The sequence below is a fragment of the Miniopterus schreibersii genome (genome assembly GCF_964146895.1).
Source record: "Miniopterus schreibersii genome assembly, chromosome: 6".
Classification (NCBI taxonomy): Eukaryota; Metazoa; Chordata; class Mammalia; order Chiroptera; family Miniopteridae; genus Miniopterus; species Miniopterus schreibersii.
The window spans coordinates 86,133,421-86,150,355 of record NC_138107.1 but is presented as its reverse complement, the minus strand read 5'-3'; the positions used below and the strand labels follow the sequence as shown (position 1 = coordinate 86,150,355).

Here is a 16,935-nt window from a genome sequence, read left to right as displayed (position 1 = left end):
CTAATGATAAGTAACATTTATTGAGTACTTACCATAGGCACTCTTGTGTGTGCTTTATGTGTGTTAACTCAGGTAACATTGATAACAATCCTTTAAAGTAGTCCTGTTATCATTGCCATCTTATAGATGAGGAAAGTGGGACACAGAGAGGTTAACTAGCCCATAATCATGTGTCTAGTTGTGTTTTTAAATGTATCCAGGATTTTGTTTTAGTCATGTATGGTAAGACTGACACAGACAGCTGCTTTGAAAGAAAATTTATTACAGTATTTTAGTTCCCAAGAGGAGGAGCATTTCACATCACCCAGAGCCACTGGGGGAAATGAGGGTTGGTCAGGAGGTGGAAGGATGTGAGGGGAAACCATGGGCCAGAGCCTTGTTATGGATTTCTAGGAAAGGAATGGATGAGACTGGATAGGCAAGCTGAACAAGGTTAGGACTGGACAGTTGGAGTGGCAGGCTCTGGGCTCTAGGGGTGATCCCTGGTTATCTGATACCGGGCCCCAGGCTGATTTAGGGCAGGGGGAATATTGGCTCGTTTTGTGATAGATAAAGGCCTTGTTTGGGAGTCTGGACTAAGTTCTGGTTAGTTTGCATAGGGAAGGTGTGCCCACAGTGGTTTTCAATCTCTAGGAATTAGCCCTGGAAGGGGCAGTCACCTCCTTGGTCCTCAAGGTCCCAAAATGTTAAAGCATCATAAAATAAGACAATTCAGATTGGTGGAACTGGATTTGAAACTAGGTAGCATGCTTCTACAGAGAACACTCTTAATCTTATTACTATTAATTTACCTACAAAGAAACAAATTTCTCATGAGCAACTAGAAATATCAGATGAAATATCAGTGGAAGTGTCATTAATGTGCTGAAGACAACCTGTTAATCTAGAGTTCTAAGTGAGCTGTTTTAAGAAAGAGGGTGAAATACAACATTTTCAGATATGCTAAGGCTGAGGGTGCTGACTACACACAGGCCTTCATGAAAGAACTATGAGAAGATATACCTTCATCAGGAATGACTTGAACCCAGAAGGAGGTTGTAGATGTAGGAAGCAATAAAAGAAATTGGCACAACTGTTGGTAAATATATACAGGATGTCACAAAAAACTGTATACACATTTTAACAGCTGATAGCTCAGTTTTGAAAATGAAATGTATTTTAATAAATACTGCCTTTATAATTATTCAAAGTGTGTGTGTACATATTTTTGGGACACCCTATACTTCAGAGAACATTGGACATCCAGTATTTAGGGAGAGGAGTGTGTGAAGATTGAGAAGAGAAAGGTAGATCATGAATCAAGGTCCCCCTGGAAGTGAAGAGATTGAGATCTCGAAGGTCGACCTTTAAAACAGTGACCTTTACAACTTTACCTGTTGCCTAAACTAGTTTGCTTAGTCATCAATTGATGTACTGGAACCACAAGAAAAAGTTTTAAAGCTTTTTGTTTTGTCCTATCTCTAAGAGGTATTTCTTATACGTGTACATCAACTAGTTTCCTACTAATCTCTATAAAGCTGCTAGAAGTTTTTAATATGTTGAACCAAAGGACCATTTTCCACATGAATCCCCCAAGAGAGAGAGGAAAAAAGTCTCATCCACAGAGAATCTGATATGATTCTAGAATACTGAGCTGTTCTAGAAATTGTTGCATCATATTTAGATCATCTATACTCAGTTGGTGAAGTGGTAGAGCAACAGTTCTCCTTTGACAGGCTGCCCACAATGAACAAGTGTCAAAGATTTTAAACTGTTGGGGACCGTCCTGAAGGAGCTGGAGAAAAGCTAAATACTTCCATGGGTCCTAAGTAGATCTTTCATTCAGAGTTGCTTTTCATTTCTGTAGGGCCTTCAGCCATCAAAGGTAAATAGAATATCTACTTATATGCATGTATACTTTTGAAAAGACATTAAAATTCTATATTCCTATATTGATATTCTTTTTTTAATTATTATTAGAGAGGAAGGGAGAGAGAGAAACATCGTTTGGTTGCCTCCTCTATGTGCTCCAACCTGGGGATCTAACCTGCGAACTAGGTATGTGCCCTGACCGTGAATTGAATCTGCAACCTTTAGGTGCACGGGATGATGCTCCAACAAGGGCGCCACCGGCCAGGGCAGATTCCTGTATTGATATTCTGATTAATAATCTGTGTTTTCCAGTTTCCTACTAATCATTGTTCACAACTGGGCATGGTTTGAAGAATAACCAAACTGCTAGCAAAATACTCTAATAAGTCAGCTTTAAGTTTTTAAGGGAGAAACATATTTTTTAATTAAGGTTTTTTCCTGCCCTAGCCAGCTTTGGCTCAATAGTTGGAGTGTCAGCCTGCGGACTGAAGGGTCCCGGGTTTGATTCCGGCCAAGGGCATGTACCTCGGTTGCAGGCTCGATCCTCGGCCCCAAGGGGCCACATGCCAGAGGCAACCAATTGATGTGTCTCTCTCATATCAATGTTTGTCTGTCTGTCTGTCTGTCTCTTTCTCTGAAAAGCAATGGAAAAAATATCCTCCGGTGAGGATTAAAAAAACCCCAAATTTTCCTGGTCTTGACAAATCTAACCCTGTGGGCAATCCACTGTGATTGTGATGTGTTCTTATGATTAAAATAAATGTTTTTAATTAGAAGCGAAACTAAATTTGTTATAATTGTTCTAAATATACAGAATGTCCCTGGCTGCTTATTGTGTCATCTGTTGTAGAAGAATAGGAACCTCAGCTCCTCCTCCAAAAAGCAACACATATTGGAAAGATATCAGTGAGTACAGTTTAAACAATAATACTTTCTTACAGAAAAAGGAGTATGCATGGCTCTCGGCTTACTAATTTGGGGTGGACCATTAGCCTGCAAAAGACAAACATCTCAGATTTATCACGCGGTAAATAAGCTTTTGTGGACCACCTTGGAAACTTAACCACCCTGGAAACAGGTTACAGTTTAGGGCAGGAATTGCAGTTTAGCAATCCTCTTGTCTTCCTCCTCCATCGTCTTAATTGTCTTCATAGACACAAGATTGTTGCTGAATCCCTGGACATCAAGAAGGCAGAAAGGCCAAAAGCCATCTTATGAGGCTTTGTCTTTTTATTTGGGGGAGATCCCTCCCTCTAGACTTCTGTCTTTATCTGACTGGCTACTACTGTGTTGCACAGCCATCTCTAGCCACAGAGGAGTCTGGGAATTAGACAGGAATCAGGTTGTGTTAGGAAGGATTAAGGGGCTTATGTGTATTGGATAGGCAGTTACCTGTGTTTGCCACTAGGTTTTTTTTTTACTATTTAAAAAAGTGTTTTCCAATTTCCGAACCAAGAAATTATAAGTAAACTTGTAGAATGTAATGTGTATTTAAAATGGGGCTATCAGTCAGAGAAAGACAAGTATCGCATGATCTTACTCATATGTGGAATCTAATGAACAAAATAAACCGATGAACAAAACAGATCCAGAGACATAGAAGCACGGAACAGATTGATGAATCTCAGAGGGAAGGCAGGGTGGGTGGTGGGCGGGGACAGATTACCCTAAGAATGTATATGCATATACGCATAAACCCACTGACACAGACAATAGTATGGTGAGTGCCTGGAGTGGGGGGGCAGGGTGGAGGGGATCAATGGAGGAAAAAAGGGAACATTTATAATACTTTCAACAATAAAGATAAACTTAAATAAAATAATAAAATAAAGTGGGGCTTGTAATCGCCAATTACAACATAATTACTTTGGGAAGAGTCCTTTTGTATCCCCAATAGACAAACATAATCCCTCAATAGTCTTAGTAGTGGTAGGGAGAATGATCCCTGTTCCTTTCTTTAACTGGTTGTGAACTATGAGGAGTCAGGGAAGTTAGCTCTCTGGACGTGGTGCTCAGTGGAAGCGGAGTGGGCCTGGCGGTACAACAGCACGGCGGGAACTAGGCCTCTGCCGATGGATCGGGATGCTGGAAGGGGAGACTCAGCGAAGGACAGGTTATATCTTTGTACCCAGTGCTTATTGGTTCATTTGTTTGTATCTGGGGATAGTAAGCCTTCTGTTGATAGAAACATCAATAACTTCTTATCTGAATATGCCTATTCCCTGTCATGTTTTAAAAACGAAATTCATCACATTGACTTTTTTTTTCTTTGAAGGAAACATAATAAAGGTTACAGGATCACTTATTTTAGGGTAAGTGTCAATGGTAAAATACTGATTGGCTTCATTGTACTACTATTTGAAATTTCAGTGGGAATGATTTACAGGTAGCATGGGGGAGTGAACAGGTATAGACTTTGGAATTGGATGGATTCATCACCGGTCAGTCACTGGTTCTACCATGTCAGTGTTGTATCGCTCGCTGCTTTACCTTCTGAGTATTGGTTTCTCTTGGGTCCAAGTGTACGATGGGGATCCTGTCCACCTGGCACTGTTGCTCCAAGGAAAGCACCTGGCAAATATGGAGCAGGGACTCACTAAATAGCTGTCACACACTGAAAACCACATCTGGTCTTGGGTTCTAAAGTGGGTGAAGAAGGTAAAAATCAACTATAGTCAAAATTAGTTTGGAAAATTCTATGACTCACCATAAAGGTCTTATGGAAATTGATGCTGACTGAGAAAAGGAAAAGATTGACATCTCCCATCTCGTGCTATTTCAGAAGCACTTGCTTAATGAATGGAGTGACTCTGTTTCTGAAAATTGTATTTTCATTCTCCTTTCTTTCCTTTTTTGGGGGTGGGGGTGATATATATTAAATGCACGCCTAATGCTGCCCCAGTGTTTTTGTCAGTAATATTCTTTTTCACTAGGATAAATATAAAATCAACTCTTAGATGCTAAAATGATAAAGGAGATATATTTGGTATTTTATCCAAATACATACATTTCTCCATGATATTGTAAAGTCAGGCAAAACATATTTAGATGTTTTTTCCCTTTGACTTACTCCAAGCAAAAGAGAAATGAGTACTTTTTGTAAAGCCGTAATTGTGTTTGTATCACAATTATATTCAGGAATAGGGTGGAAATTCATCACACAATTTTTAGTACAGAATTTTGTCTTTCATGGAAAGCATGATAAAAATACTGAATACATTGGCTCTTTTGGCTGCTCAGGTAGATCCCAAGAGTGAAAAGGGTTCTTTTGAGCCTTCTCTCAGTTCCTCTGGTGCCAGCCAGAGTCTGGCCTTTTTGTCTTACCTGCTTTTGCTTTAGGATAGGAAGTTCAGGAGAAGGCTTGATATACTCATGTTACTAAGCTCTGAGTTCAGACAGTGGGCGGCTGTTGTGTCTGGGTCGAGGGAGTGTGCAGGTCAGTCTGATGTGGGAAAAAAATCTTCATCTGGGGGTACACAACAAATAACATTGTAGGTCACATTTAAAAATTGACTTTAGCTATAACTTAGGAGAAGCTTTCACATGCTGGTGACCGAGTACAAATTGACTAATTTTTTTGAAACAACAGTTTGGCATCATCTAGTAAAGTTGAATAATATATAATATATATAATATATATGGTGCCAGAAAGTCTGTAATTCTGCTTCTAGATCTGTACCCTAGAGGAACAAACACATGTGTATAGTGCATAAGGGTGTGATGTGTAATGGTGTTGTTTGTGATAGATCCAAACTACAATTCCCTAAGTGCCTATCTGTGGTAGAATGGGAAAGTAAGTTGTGGTACATGCAGACAGTGGATGAGTCACAGCCACAGGAAAGTGTAAATGCAGGAACTCCAGCTACAGGCAGCAGCCTGGGTGAATCTCACCAACAGAGGGCTGGACAGAAGAATACATACAGTGTGATTCCATTCCTGCGAAGTTCACAGGCAGACAGAACTGTTGTTTAAAGATGCATGTGTGGATGGTGAACTGTAAAGAAAAGCAAGGCTATTATTATAATAAAGTCAGAATGATAATTAGTTGTAGAGATGAGTGAGTCAGGATCAGGAAGGGACACACTGTGGGCTTCTGGGGTACTTCCTGTTAAAGTTCTGTTTTTTTTGCCTGGATATGGTAATGTAGCTACTTACTATTATTTGTTAAACTGAAACATGTGTAACTTTATACATGTATTTATACATGTATATATATAAATGTATGACATATGCACATTTACTGTATATATATTTCCCAATAAAAAAGAAAAGTTAACTATTTAAAGCTTAACAGAAGAGTGACTCTTGTGTTACATTTAGATCATATATTTATGATGGATTTTTTGTTTCTTTTTAAGAGGTTCATTATTTCTTACATATGAAGTTCTGGCCCTGAAGAAGTCTTTGACATTAGATACTCAAGGGGTAGAAAGAGAAAAAATGAAGTCATACATATATGTGCACACAGATTCGTTAGATAAAAGAGAAAGTTATGGTAAGTTTATGGTAAAGTAACCTCATCTTTGTGAAAAATGGAAGCTAGTTATTGATTTTAAAAATTAGTATTTAAAATGCAGTATAAATAAGGTAGGTTCAGCTAACTCTAAGAATCACCAACCCCTGTGAGGACCTAAAGAGTTAACTGAAGACCAGATTTTGGACGTCTGTATTTAGCCCAAGTTTGCAGTTCCTCTCTAACTAGGTGAAGCGACGGCCAGCCAGCTGTTGGGGTCTAAATGTGGAGTCCACCCCTCAGTGGGGACTGCCAGTTCAGATGCACAAAACATGAGTTTGTCACTTAACTCAGAACTATTTCTGATTTAAGAGATTTATTCATTATGCACACTAAAATGATAAGATGGATTCATAAATATGAATATGAACTTATTTACAGAGGGAAAAAATCTGTCATAAAGGCTAGAAAAACCTGTTTTGACTAGTCAGAACATTCCTCTTTTCCAAAGCTAGGTCACATGGAAACCTAATCAGTAATCAGACGATTGCTTGGTGAACATGACATTTTAGAGCAGAGGAATATCTTTCCATCAAGATATGGGTAGTCTGGTGAGTCACCACACTTGTCTCAGCTGCGGGTTCCTACACTGTCAGCCAGAATAGCCATGCCTGCTGGTACATCATGATCCCTGAGTGGGCCGGTTCTACCGCTCCCTGTCCACAAGCTGTTTGCATTTGTTGTCATTTCACCTTCCTATATTTCAACATGCTTTATGGTGTTAGCTTATAATTTAACTTTGTAGTGAAGCTTTATCCCAGTGAGGTATCTCCAAATTTTAGTTTGAGAGGGACTATTTTAAAGGGACATTTTCCTGAATATAGCTAATCCTATGTTGTGTATGAGGATTTTTGTTAGGTTTAGTGTTTTTGTTTTTTACCTTTTTCCTGACCTGGAGAGCAATCTTATTTTGGGACTTAGAGCTCTGTGTTCCCGTTGCTTTGATAGTTACAATAAACACAGAAAGATGCTATTTTATATTTTCTTTTTGAAAAAACCTGAAGTTTATAGTTCTCGTTTAAGTGTTGGAGCTTGGCATTAAGGGTACATACTTAGTGTTTTTTAAATTTGTAATCACTTTAGGACTCACATACCAGGCAAGAAAAGAGCTTCACAAAACAGTAAGAAAAGTATTGGTAACCTCAGCCAAGATCTTACGGGGTCCGTTTGCTGGTAAGTATCAAATATTTAACTGGGACTCCTGATCAGTATTCTGAAAGTCATTTGATGGTCTGCCTAAGATATTTTTCCATTTCATATACTAACATTTATTATAGCAGTGAAAAATTGAGTAACATTATTCTCTTGGGTTATATTTAATTTTAAGGCTTGATTCCTTTAACAGTTTTTTCTTTCCATCTTTGAGGTTGTATTGTTGTTAGATATTTGAAAATAAATATTGAGACTAAATATACCCTCTTCATAATTTAAAATTTGTTAAGAAATCTCTTACATGCTTTCTCATAATGAGAATCTTGCATCGAAAATGTAGATTTCACAAGCAGCAACTCTACAACGTAGAGCCTAGTTATAAAAGAGCTGACCAGATCTTCAAAAGTTGATGTCATGAAAAAGAAAAGGTGTAAAGCTTTCTAGAATTAAAAGAGACTAAAGAAACTTAAATCCTGGCTTCAAAAAAACAGCTTACAAGATATTTTTGGGACAATTGAATAAATGTGAATATGGATTTTAGACTGGATTTTAGATAATTTTGGAGGATTTTTGTTAGTGTTCTTGGGTGTTATAATGGCATTGTGATTATATATAGGAGAATGCAGGCTTAGTCTTAGGAGATTCAGTGTGAACTATGAAAGGGTAAAAGTCATAGGTCTGTAACTTCCTTCTACATAGTTTAGAAAAATATGTAGACCTATGCATATAGATTGAGCAAATATGACAAAATAAGTTATTAAATCTAGCTGTGGTAGGCATATGGATATTAATGTATTATTTTAATTCTTCCTTATGTTTAATTTTTTTTTAAAATATGTTTTTTATTGATTTTAGAGAAAGAGGAAGGGAGAGGGAGAGAGAGAAACATTAATCGGTTGCCTCCTGCATGCACCCCGACCGGGGATCAAGCCCACAACCTGGGTATGTGCCCTGACTGGGAATCGATCCAGTGACCTTTCCGTGCATGGGACGGTGCTCAACCAATTGAGCAACACCGGCCAGGGCTGTTTGATATTTTTTATAATGAAAAATTTTTTAAGGAAAAAGAAAAAAAAAGGCCACATAGTGTAGTGAAAACAACATAGTCTATAAAATGAAAGCACATACATAATACACACAACAAATATAAAAAATAATGTGCCAGAACTGAGTATAAAACACCAGTTATTATTAATACGTTGAATTAGATTTAACTATTATAGATTTCAAATGTTTATAAATTACCACATTGAGTAAATGGGAGGTAAAAGTGTTGTTTTTAACTCCTCACATTGCCCATGTTGTCCTTTTCTTCTTTTTGCAAAGACACTTTTAGTACAGTTGACATAGAAGACCATGAGTGTGCCTCATGGCTGCTCCTGAGGAAGAGTAAGTCAGACGACAGGACGGTCCGCCTGCAGGCTGTGCAGGACATGTCGGAGGCCCACCACTGGCACGGTAAGGACCCTGCGAGGCACACTGCCAGCCAGCCCTCTGCTTCCAGTATGGGAGAGAAGGGAATGAGATCTTCAGGAAGGAAAAAGTTCAGGCAGCCTAAAATTATATTCAGAATATTTCCAGGAGTTAGAAAAGGAAACTCCAGTGAAACTCACTGGCCTGGTAACCAGATGTGTTTGGTCAGAACAGCCTCAGAACTGAGGTAGATACATTGGTAACTTCGTAGCAGAAAGAACAGTGTTTTACTTGATTAGAGAAACTTTTGATTCTTATAGTTACGGCCCAGTGTTGTGCTTACATTTTCTTGTGGTTCCTATTTAATGAAATACATTTTAATTGCTTGCCGCACCACAGAATTAGATTTGCTTTCACTTGATAACTGGCTCTAATACTAATAATTAGTCTGATTTGTGTGTATATATCATAGTAAGGGGTATTTAAAGTATTTAATTGTATTTAAAACAACAAGTTTTGCAGTGATAATACATGAGCAAGAGCTCAGATCTGCTCTGATTCTAATAGAGAGACTAATGTACACTTTGAGTAAACAAATAGAAAGGAATAATGTTCTGAAAGAAGAGTCTCAATAAGATACCTGCTTCCATACAAGTTAATTGTAGATTGATTGGTGGCTGTAATTATAATTTATAATGTAAATATACACTTATTTCATAATGTTAATGGAGACTTAGAATAAAAATCTTTTTCAAAATCTGCCTCCTAGGGCTCCAATTCACAAAAATCAGGGCTGGAGTGCTGGCACGTATATTTTGAAAAGTTCCCCACATGATCTTGAAGAACTCACCCAGGTTATGAACTACATTAGAGAGAGTGTGGTTGGAATTCTGTTCTGATAGATTTTTTAGTCTGTTTGGGTCACTATAACAAAATACCATGGACTGGGTGGCTTACAAACAACAGAAATATATGTCTCACAGTTCTGGAGGCTAGCAGTGCAAGATCAGGTGCTGGCAGAGTTGGTGTCTGGTGAGGACCTGCTTCCTGGTTCATAGCTAGCCATCTTTGTGTCCTTAACTGGCAGAAGGGACACGGCAGCTCTCAGGGTCTGTTTTATAAGGGCACTAATTTCATCATGACCTAATCACAGCCCCCCCAAGGCCCTTCCTCCAAATACCATGATATTGGGGATTAAGTTTCAACATACGGATTTGGGGACACACAAATAGTCTGTAGCAGTACATAAAGAAAGGGGTGATAAATCATGAAAGCTAAAACAAAGTACCTCCATCTGGAATCTCATTCTCTACATGGACATCACAGAATAAAGGCATCATACTGTTACTAGGGACACTAGACCTAAGTGCAATGGCAGGTTCTGGAGTAGTGATAAAAAAGCTCTTGAACACTAGAATTATTTTTAAAGAGAAGTTAAATTGGTTCTCACCTATCGGTTTTCACATTTGAAGTTCATCTTTTAAAAAATGTTAGTTAGACCCTGACATACCCAGATACATGTTGAGGAGAATTGTGAGATTAGATATGGAAATGATGGGTATTTAGCTTATTGATGTTGTAGTTGTGAAAAAATACTTGGGACATACAAACTTGTAATTTGAAAATTAGAGTGCTTTTAGGTAGTTTGTCCATTTAATCCTTGAAACAACTGTAAGCCAATCTGGGAGCTAACAGTATATTTTTACAATAGATTACCAGTATAGGACAATTGCGCAAGCCTGTGACCTGAGGACTCGTGTTGGTTTGGCACGAAGCCAACAGAGTGATCTTCGTTTTTTTCTCCCTCCACCCCCTTTACCAGCTTTAAAAGAAGTAAGTAAATAAAATTATCAGTGAGTGAAAAATTGTTTAATATATAGTCTCCACTCTGGGTATAGAATAACATTCAAAAAGTAGTTTGTTGGCTACTTTTACAAGCAGGTAAAGGCTGTCACCCTGAAATTGTAGTTTTCCTACAAAGATTTCTTGATTCCTCAGGAGATGCTGTTTCTCTGTTATTTCCCCCCTTTTGGGTACTTAGGGGCTCTTGCACCAGGGTAACTTCATAGCATATCAGCATCTGTAATTGGTCTCTTGATCTACGGCTGCTTTTAGATTAGTTTTTCTCAACTTCAACACTGTTGACATTTTTGGCCAAATAACTTTTTATTGGAGGGTGTCCTGTCCATTGTAGGGTGTTTAACAGCATCCCTGGCCTCGTCTCATTAGATTCCAGAAGCAGCCCCACGTTGTGACAACCAAAAACATTTCCAGATATGCTAAATGTTTCCTGAGATTCCAAACACAGCTGGAGAGCTACTATGTAGAGTTATTAATGTATTAATACGTGAGGATACCAGTTAAGCAGTAATATAGATATTTGAGCATGTTTCTTGAGCACCTTTCCTAGACTAGAAAAGGAAAATTTGAAAAGTTGCTGTCAGTTTTTGAATAGAAAATGAATATACTAAATGTAAGTCATTAGGGAAAATCAGGAGTAACAAGTTCTGGATTTTAAAAGCTAGCTTTAGTAAGAAAGTGTAATCATTTTGAGTCAAGTGAAGTAGCCCATGAAGTGAAAAGGCAGAGCTGTGTTTTGTGAGAGCTCCTTCAGATTGGGGTGGCAGACACGAAAGAAAAAAATTAAGAATTAAATGATCTGTCTACCTCGGTGGGCGACAGTTTTTGAAGCTAAAAGCACTAATTTACCTCTGCCTTTGTTTGTTTCTGCTTTTTTGGCTTTGGGTCTCTGGGGGCTTTTTGTTCAGTTGTTGAGCTTGATTATGAAAACTGACTTCCTCTTATTTCAGGACTCGTCCATTGAAGAAGAGCTCAGGTACCTGCTGGCTTCTTTACCTCTAACAGAGCTGGATGAGTGTGTCCAGTACTTTACATCTTTGGCTCTGAGTGAAAGCAGTCAGTGTCTAGCAGCTCAGAAGGTTAGCTCATCCATTCATTCAGTAAATATTTCTGAGTGTCCACGCTTTCCAAGGTCTTGTGCCAGAGGCCAGCACTTAGACCCTTAGAATAATCATCTATCCAGGAACTGAGTCAACATACTGACTCCTGGTTGTGTGCTATGCACAGGTTAGGTGTTTGGGATAATGGGGAGACAGGTAAATAAAGTCACAGAGTGTAAGACATACAGGCTACTCCCAGAACCCTTCACTTCACTTAAGAGGTCATGTAAGGCTTCACAGGAGGAGGTAACTCGGAAGATGCATTTTTATTACCCCAGAAAGAAACCTGAACCCATTAGCGGTCACTGTCCATGCCCTCCCCACCCCCAGTCCCTGGCAGCCACTATTCTGCTTACTCTCTATGGATTTGCCTCTTCTGGGCATTTCATTATAAATGATATCTTCCAATATGTTAGCTTTTGTGTCTGACTACTTACATTTAGTATAACGTTTTCCAGGTTTATCCATGTTGTATCAAGTATCAGTACTTCATTTTTTCCTATGGTCAGTAATCCCCCATTGTATGGATGCACACCACATTTTGTTCGTCCATTCATCAGCTGATAGCAGGATATTTAGGTTGTTTCCACTTTTTGGCTGTTCTGAATAATGCTGCTATGAACATTTGTGTACAAGTTTTTGTGTGGACATGTTTTTAATTCTTTTGGGATATACCTAGAAGTGGAATTGCTGTGTTTAACTTTTTGAGCAACTTCCAAAACATTTTCCACAGCAGCTGTACCATTTTACATTCCCACCAGCAATGTATGAGGATTTCAGTTTCTCCACATACTTGGCAATGTTTGTTATTACCCATCTTTTTTACTAGAGCCATCCCATTGGCTGAGAAGTGGCATCTTCGTTCTGGTTTGATTTGCATGTCCCTAATGATTAATCATGTTGAGTATATGTTACGTGCTTATTGGCTGTTTATATATCTTCCTTGGAGAAATATCTATTCGTAGCCTTTGCCCATATTTTTAAAAATTGGGTTACTTGTCTTTTTATTGTTGAGTTCTAAGAATTCTTTATAGATTGTGGATACAAATCCTTTATCACATATATTATTTGCAAACAGTTCTCCCATATCAGATATTATTTGCAGATAATATTTGCAAATAATATATTTGCAGATATAATATTTGGAAATATATTTCACTTTCTTGATATAGTGTCTTTTGCGGTGCAAACATTTTTAATTTTGATGAAGTTCAATTTATGCATACCTGTCTTTTGTTGCATGAGAAAATAGAATCTTATACCAGAGAGGAAGGCATGGATAAGAGTTATAGAATGGGCAAATATTTTGAACATTTACTAGATTTACTGAACCACAGACCCTATAAATTATCTCAAAGTGCAGAAACTTACGGATTGTATTTCCTATAGGAAACATTGGGCTTTATATACACATTTTGAAAGGCATGGCCTTGTACTTGTCCCCCTTTGCCAGCAGGTGCTCTGTATGCGTAGTATGACCTCTCTTTCAAACACAAAGCACTTCAGGAGGAGATAGGGAATTAGACCTCTTCCCATTCCTTCCATCCCCCATACACCGGCACTTGCGCGCAGTTACGCTCTTTCCCACAAATGGTGGCATACAGGACACACTCTCTACCCCTTCTTTTTCTCAGTTAAGGAGTTATCTTGGAGGTTGAGATATATCAGTATATGAAGAGACTCAGCATTTTTTACACTTGCATAGTACTCCATTTTACAACGGTACCATCATTTTTTTAACCAACCCCCTATTGATGGACATTAGGTGGTATCAGTCTTTTGTTCTTATAAAGGATGCTGCAGGGAACAAATCTGTACACACATCACTTTGCCTGCGTGTTATATGTTGAAAGCGCATGGGCACTTGTAATTTTTTTTTTTTTTAAATCCTCACCTGAGGATATCTTTTCCATTGCTTTTCAGAGATAGTGGAAGGGTGAGAGAGAGAGAGAGAAACATTGATGTGAGAGAGACACATCAATTGGTTGCCTCCCACAGGATTGCGCCTGCCATAGAAGTACGTGCCCTTGGCTGGAATCGAACCCAGAACCCTTCAGTCCAAGGGCCAGCGCTCTAACCACTGAGCCAGACTGGCTAGGGTGGCACTTGTAATTTTGATAGCTGTCACTAAGTTGTCCTCCACAGAACTAGCCCCATTGATACTACCAGTAACAGGGTGATAGGAATGCCCGTTTCCCCACCCATCTGATAGAGGAAGACGATCCTTTCTCTGTAGTTTCACCATGCATGCTTCACTATGGGCAATGTTGGACATCATTGCATGTATTTTAGAGGCATTATATTTCTTCTCCTAAGAACTTTCTTTTATGACTGTTGCTCATTTTTCCATAGCATCATTGGTATTTTTCTCACGGATCTGTAGAAGACTGTTGCATATTAGTGACATTAGCCCTTAATCTGTGGTTAAGAGTTGAAATTTTCTTTGCCTACTTTATTCTTAAATGTTTTAACATCTACTAGTCTCCACTAGTCTTCTCTTTCATAATTTTCCTAATTCTTCTTTTTCTTCCATATGAATTTGAATTTCAATTTGGGAAGAATTAAAAACTCTATGATCCTTGTTATTGCCTTTATTTTAATTTTTTTCAATAGTGCTTTTCTCTTTTTTATCATTTTAAGTAGACTTGACTAGCATAATCTCACTCTAGAACATTTTGATTAACCCAGGCTTTTCTTACAATCAATAACTGGTGTTAGTACTTTGTACTTTCAGATGAGAGGACACAGGGGAAAGAATTGAGAAAGTGCAAAGATTTCTCTCTTCTAGGAATAATTCCATGTTTTCTATTCTCGTAAGCAATAGTTTGCATAACTAAAGTTTCCATAATATTTAGAATCCTATATATTAGTCCTTTCTAATACTATATATAATAGAGATTTTTTTGTTTAACAAAAAGTATTAGTCATGTTTTTAGTAAAAGTGTTAATTATCTTACTTTCAGGGTGGCTTATGGTGTTTTGGAGGAAATGGACTTCCTTACGCTGAGAGCTTTGGAGAAGTTCCTTCAGCCACAGTGGAAATGTTCTGTTTAGAAGCTTTAGTAAAACATTCTGAGGTAACTTACATTTTCAAATGTGGTTTATTTTCATGACCACGTTGAAAAAATTACACACGTTCATTCAAGGGAAATTATCTTCATTTGTTATAAAAGAAAAAAAATGCCTTTTGCTTATTTTTAAATTTCTACTTTTCCCTCATTGGATTGTTCAAATTGATAATCATGATTTAGCACCAATACATGAATTTTGTTCTTGCTATTTCTAAAAATGGATATAATCTTAATTGCACATGAAGAAAGCAATGCTTTGTCTAAATACTGAATTTATCTTTGAGTTATGCTGTGTTTTACTACCTTTCTCAGATGATTTTTACGAGTAATATAATCAGATAGTTATAATTTCCATTAAAACATCTGTCAAAGATGTGTTAAGACAGAAAAAAGAAAATATTTGAGTGACCAAATTTTAACCATTTCATATGTCAATGATTGTCAAATTTCTTGGCATTATGACAGCCTTTCTATCATGATCATAGTTTGATTTTAAAAAGAAAAAAGTAACAAACTTTGTCCTACACCAACATTAGTGCATGAAAGTTACGAAGCATGTTAAAAATACACATTTTCTGCTTACCTTAGCAATTTTAATTTACTGATGTGGGGTGGAGTGTGGGAATTTACATTTGTAGCAGGCATCCCTGGTGAGGCTGCTACAGGTGGTTCCTGGTTGTTCCATATGGTGAGAAACGTCATCTTACACATTATAAACTCTCCCATTTAATTTTGGGAACCATCAGACATGGCTCAGAAGCACAGTGTTCTGGTCATCTTAGTTCCCACCTGTGGAATTAGGATCAAGGACAAAGCAGAGTTAGTAAAGTGTCGGACTACAGAAGGGAGTGGGGGACAGTGAGCTGGTTTTTGTGATTTACATCTAGTTTCTGAGGCAGTAGGATGCATCTTCAGTAGAAGGTGCGGTGGATGGAATACAATAGTTACCTTTCCAGAAGCCTCGCAAGTTAGTCCATGTCTCGCTTGATATATGTCTAAAAGGCATACTTTTAAATGCAAGTAAATGTGATAAAATTTAGTAAAAATTTAGAGAATGATAGTTGTTACATATACGTGAGTGACATGGTGTCATGTCAGTGAATAAAACTAGTGCTGGGAAGAGGCAAGGCCATGCCAGTGACCTTAGCAGACCATAATGACTTGTTAGTCAATTCTGTCACTTTACCTTAGTATACATATTTCCTTTGGTTTTCTTTATCTCTTTTCTCTATTAAAAATTCATATCCCCTTTTCTTTCTATTTATACTTGATCTTTCTCTTTAAATAATTTCTGACTCTTTTTAGGCCAGCCCAGTAGCTGTGGGTTTGTGTGGGGCAGATGTTGCTCATCTCTGTGGGATCTGCCACTTGGATTATTCCCTGTTATCAGATGGCAGGTTTCTCAAGGGTGGAGAACCATTCTAAGGTAGTTTTAAGCCAATCAAAGTATCGCTAGAAATTGAAACAGTTCTGTAATAATGACAGTCAGGTTATTTCTGACCCAGAGCTAAACAGAATATCTTTAAGAATAAAAATTTCACCCTAGCTTGTTTGGCTCAGTGGTTAGTGTTGGCCTGCAGACTGAAGGGTCCCGGGTTCGATTCCGGCCAAGGGCACGCATGTACCTCGGTTGCAGGCTGGATCCCTGGCAGGCAACCAATTGATGTGTATCTCTCACATCGATGTTTCTTTCTCTCTCCCCCTTCCATTCTCTGAAAAAGCAATGGAAAAAATATTCTCAGGTGAGGATTAAAAAACAACAACACAATTTTCAGCCCAGCAGGCTTGGACTAGTGGTTGAGCGTTGACCCATGGACTTGTAGGTCATGGCTCAATTCCCAGTCAGGGCACATGCCCAGGTTGCGGGCTCGATCCCCAGTCGGGGGCGTGCAGGAGGCAGCCTATCAACGACTCTCTCATCATTGATGCTTCTCTCTCTCCCTTCCTCTCTCTGAAATCAAGAAAAAAAAAAGAA

General features: G+C 38.2%; 1 protein-coding gene across 2 annotated transcripts in view; it reads left to right on the top strand.

Annotated features, from left to right (window-relative positions):
• Window positions 1-16,935, top strand: part of SERAC1 (serine active site containing 1) — a 36,926-nt gene that overhangs the window by 7,102 nt on the left and 12,889 nt on the right. The window contains exons 2-9 of one of the 2 annotated variants that reach the window (XM_081140721.1): window positions 2,666-2,757; window positions 4,127-4,163; window positions 6,210-6,346; window positions 7,448-7,537; window positions 8,843-8,974; window positions 10,641-10,762; window positions 11,740-11,868; window positions 14,853-14,966. In XM_081140721.1, coding sequence (XP_080996847.1) covers window positions 2,667-2,757; window positions 4,127-4,163; window positions 6,210-6,346; window positions 7,448-7,537; window positions 8,843-8,974; window positions 10,641-10,762; window positions 11,740-11,868; window positions 14,853-14,966 — 852 coding nt within the window. In that variant the 5' untranslated portion in view covers window position 2,666. The remainder of the gene's footprint in view (window positions 1-2,665; window positions 2,758-4,126; window positions 4,164-6,209; window positions 6,347-7,447; window positions 7,538-8,842; window positions 8,975-10,640; window positions 10,763-11,739; window positions 11,869-14,852; window positions 14,967-16,935) is intronic. The other variant, XM_081140720.1, reaches the window with a different exon arrangement.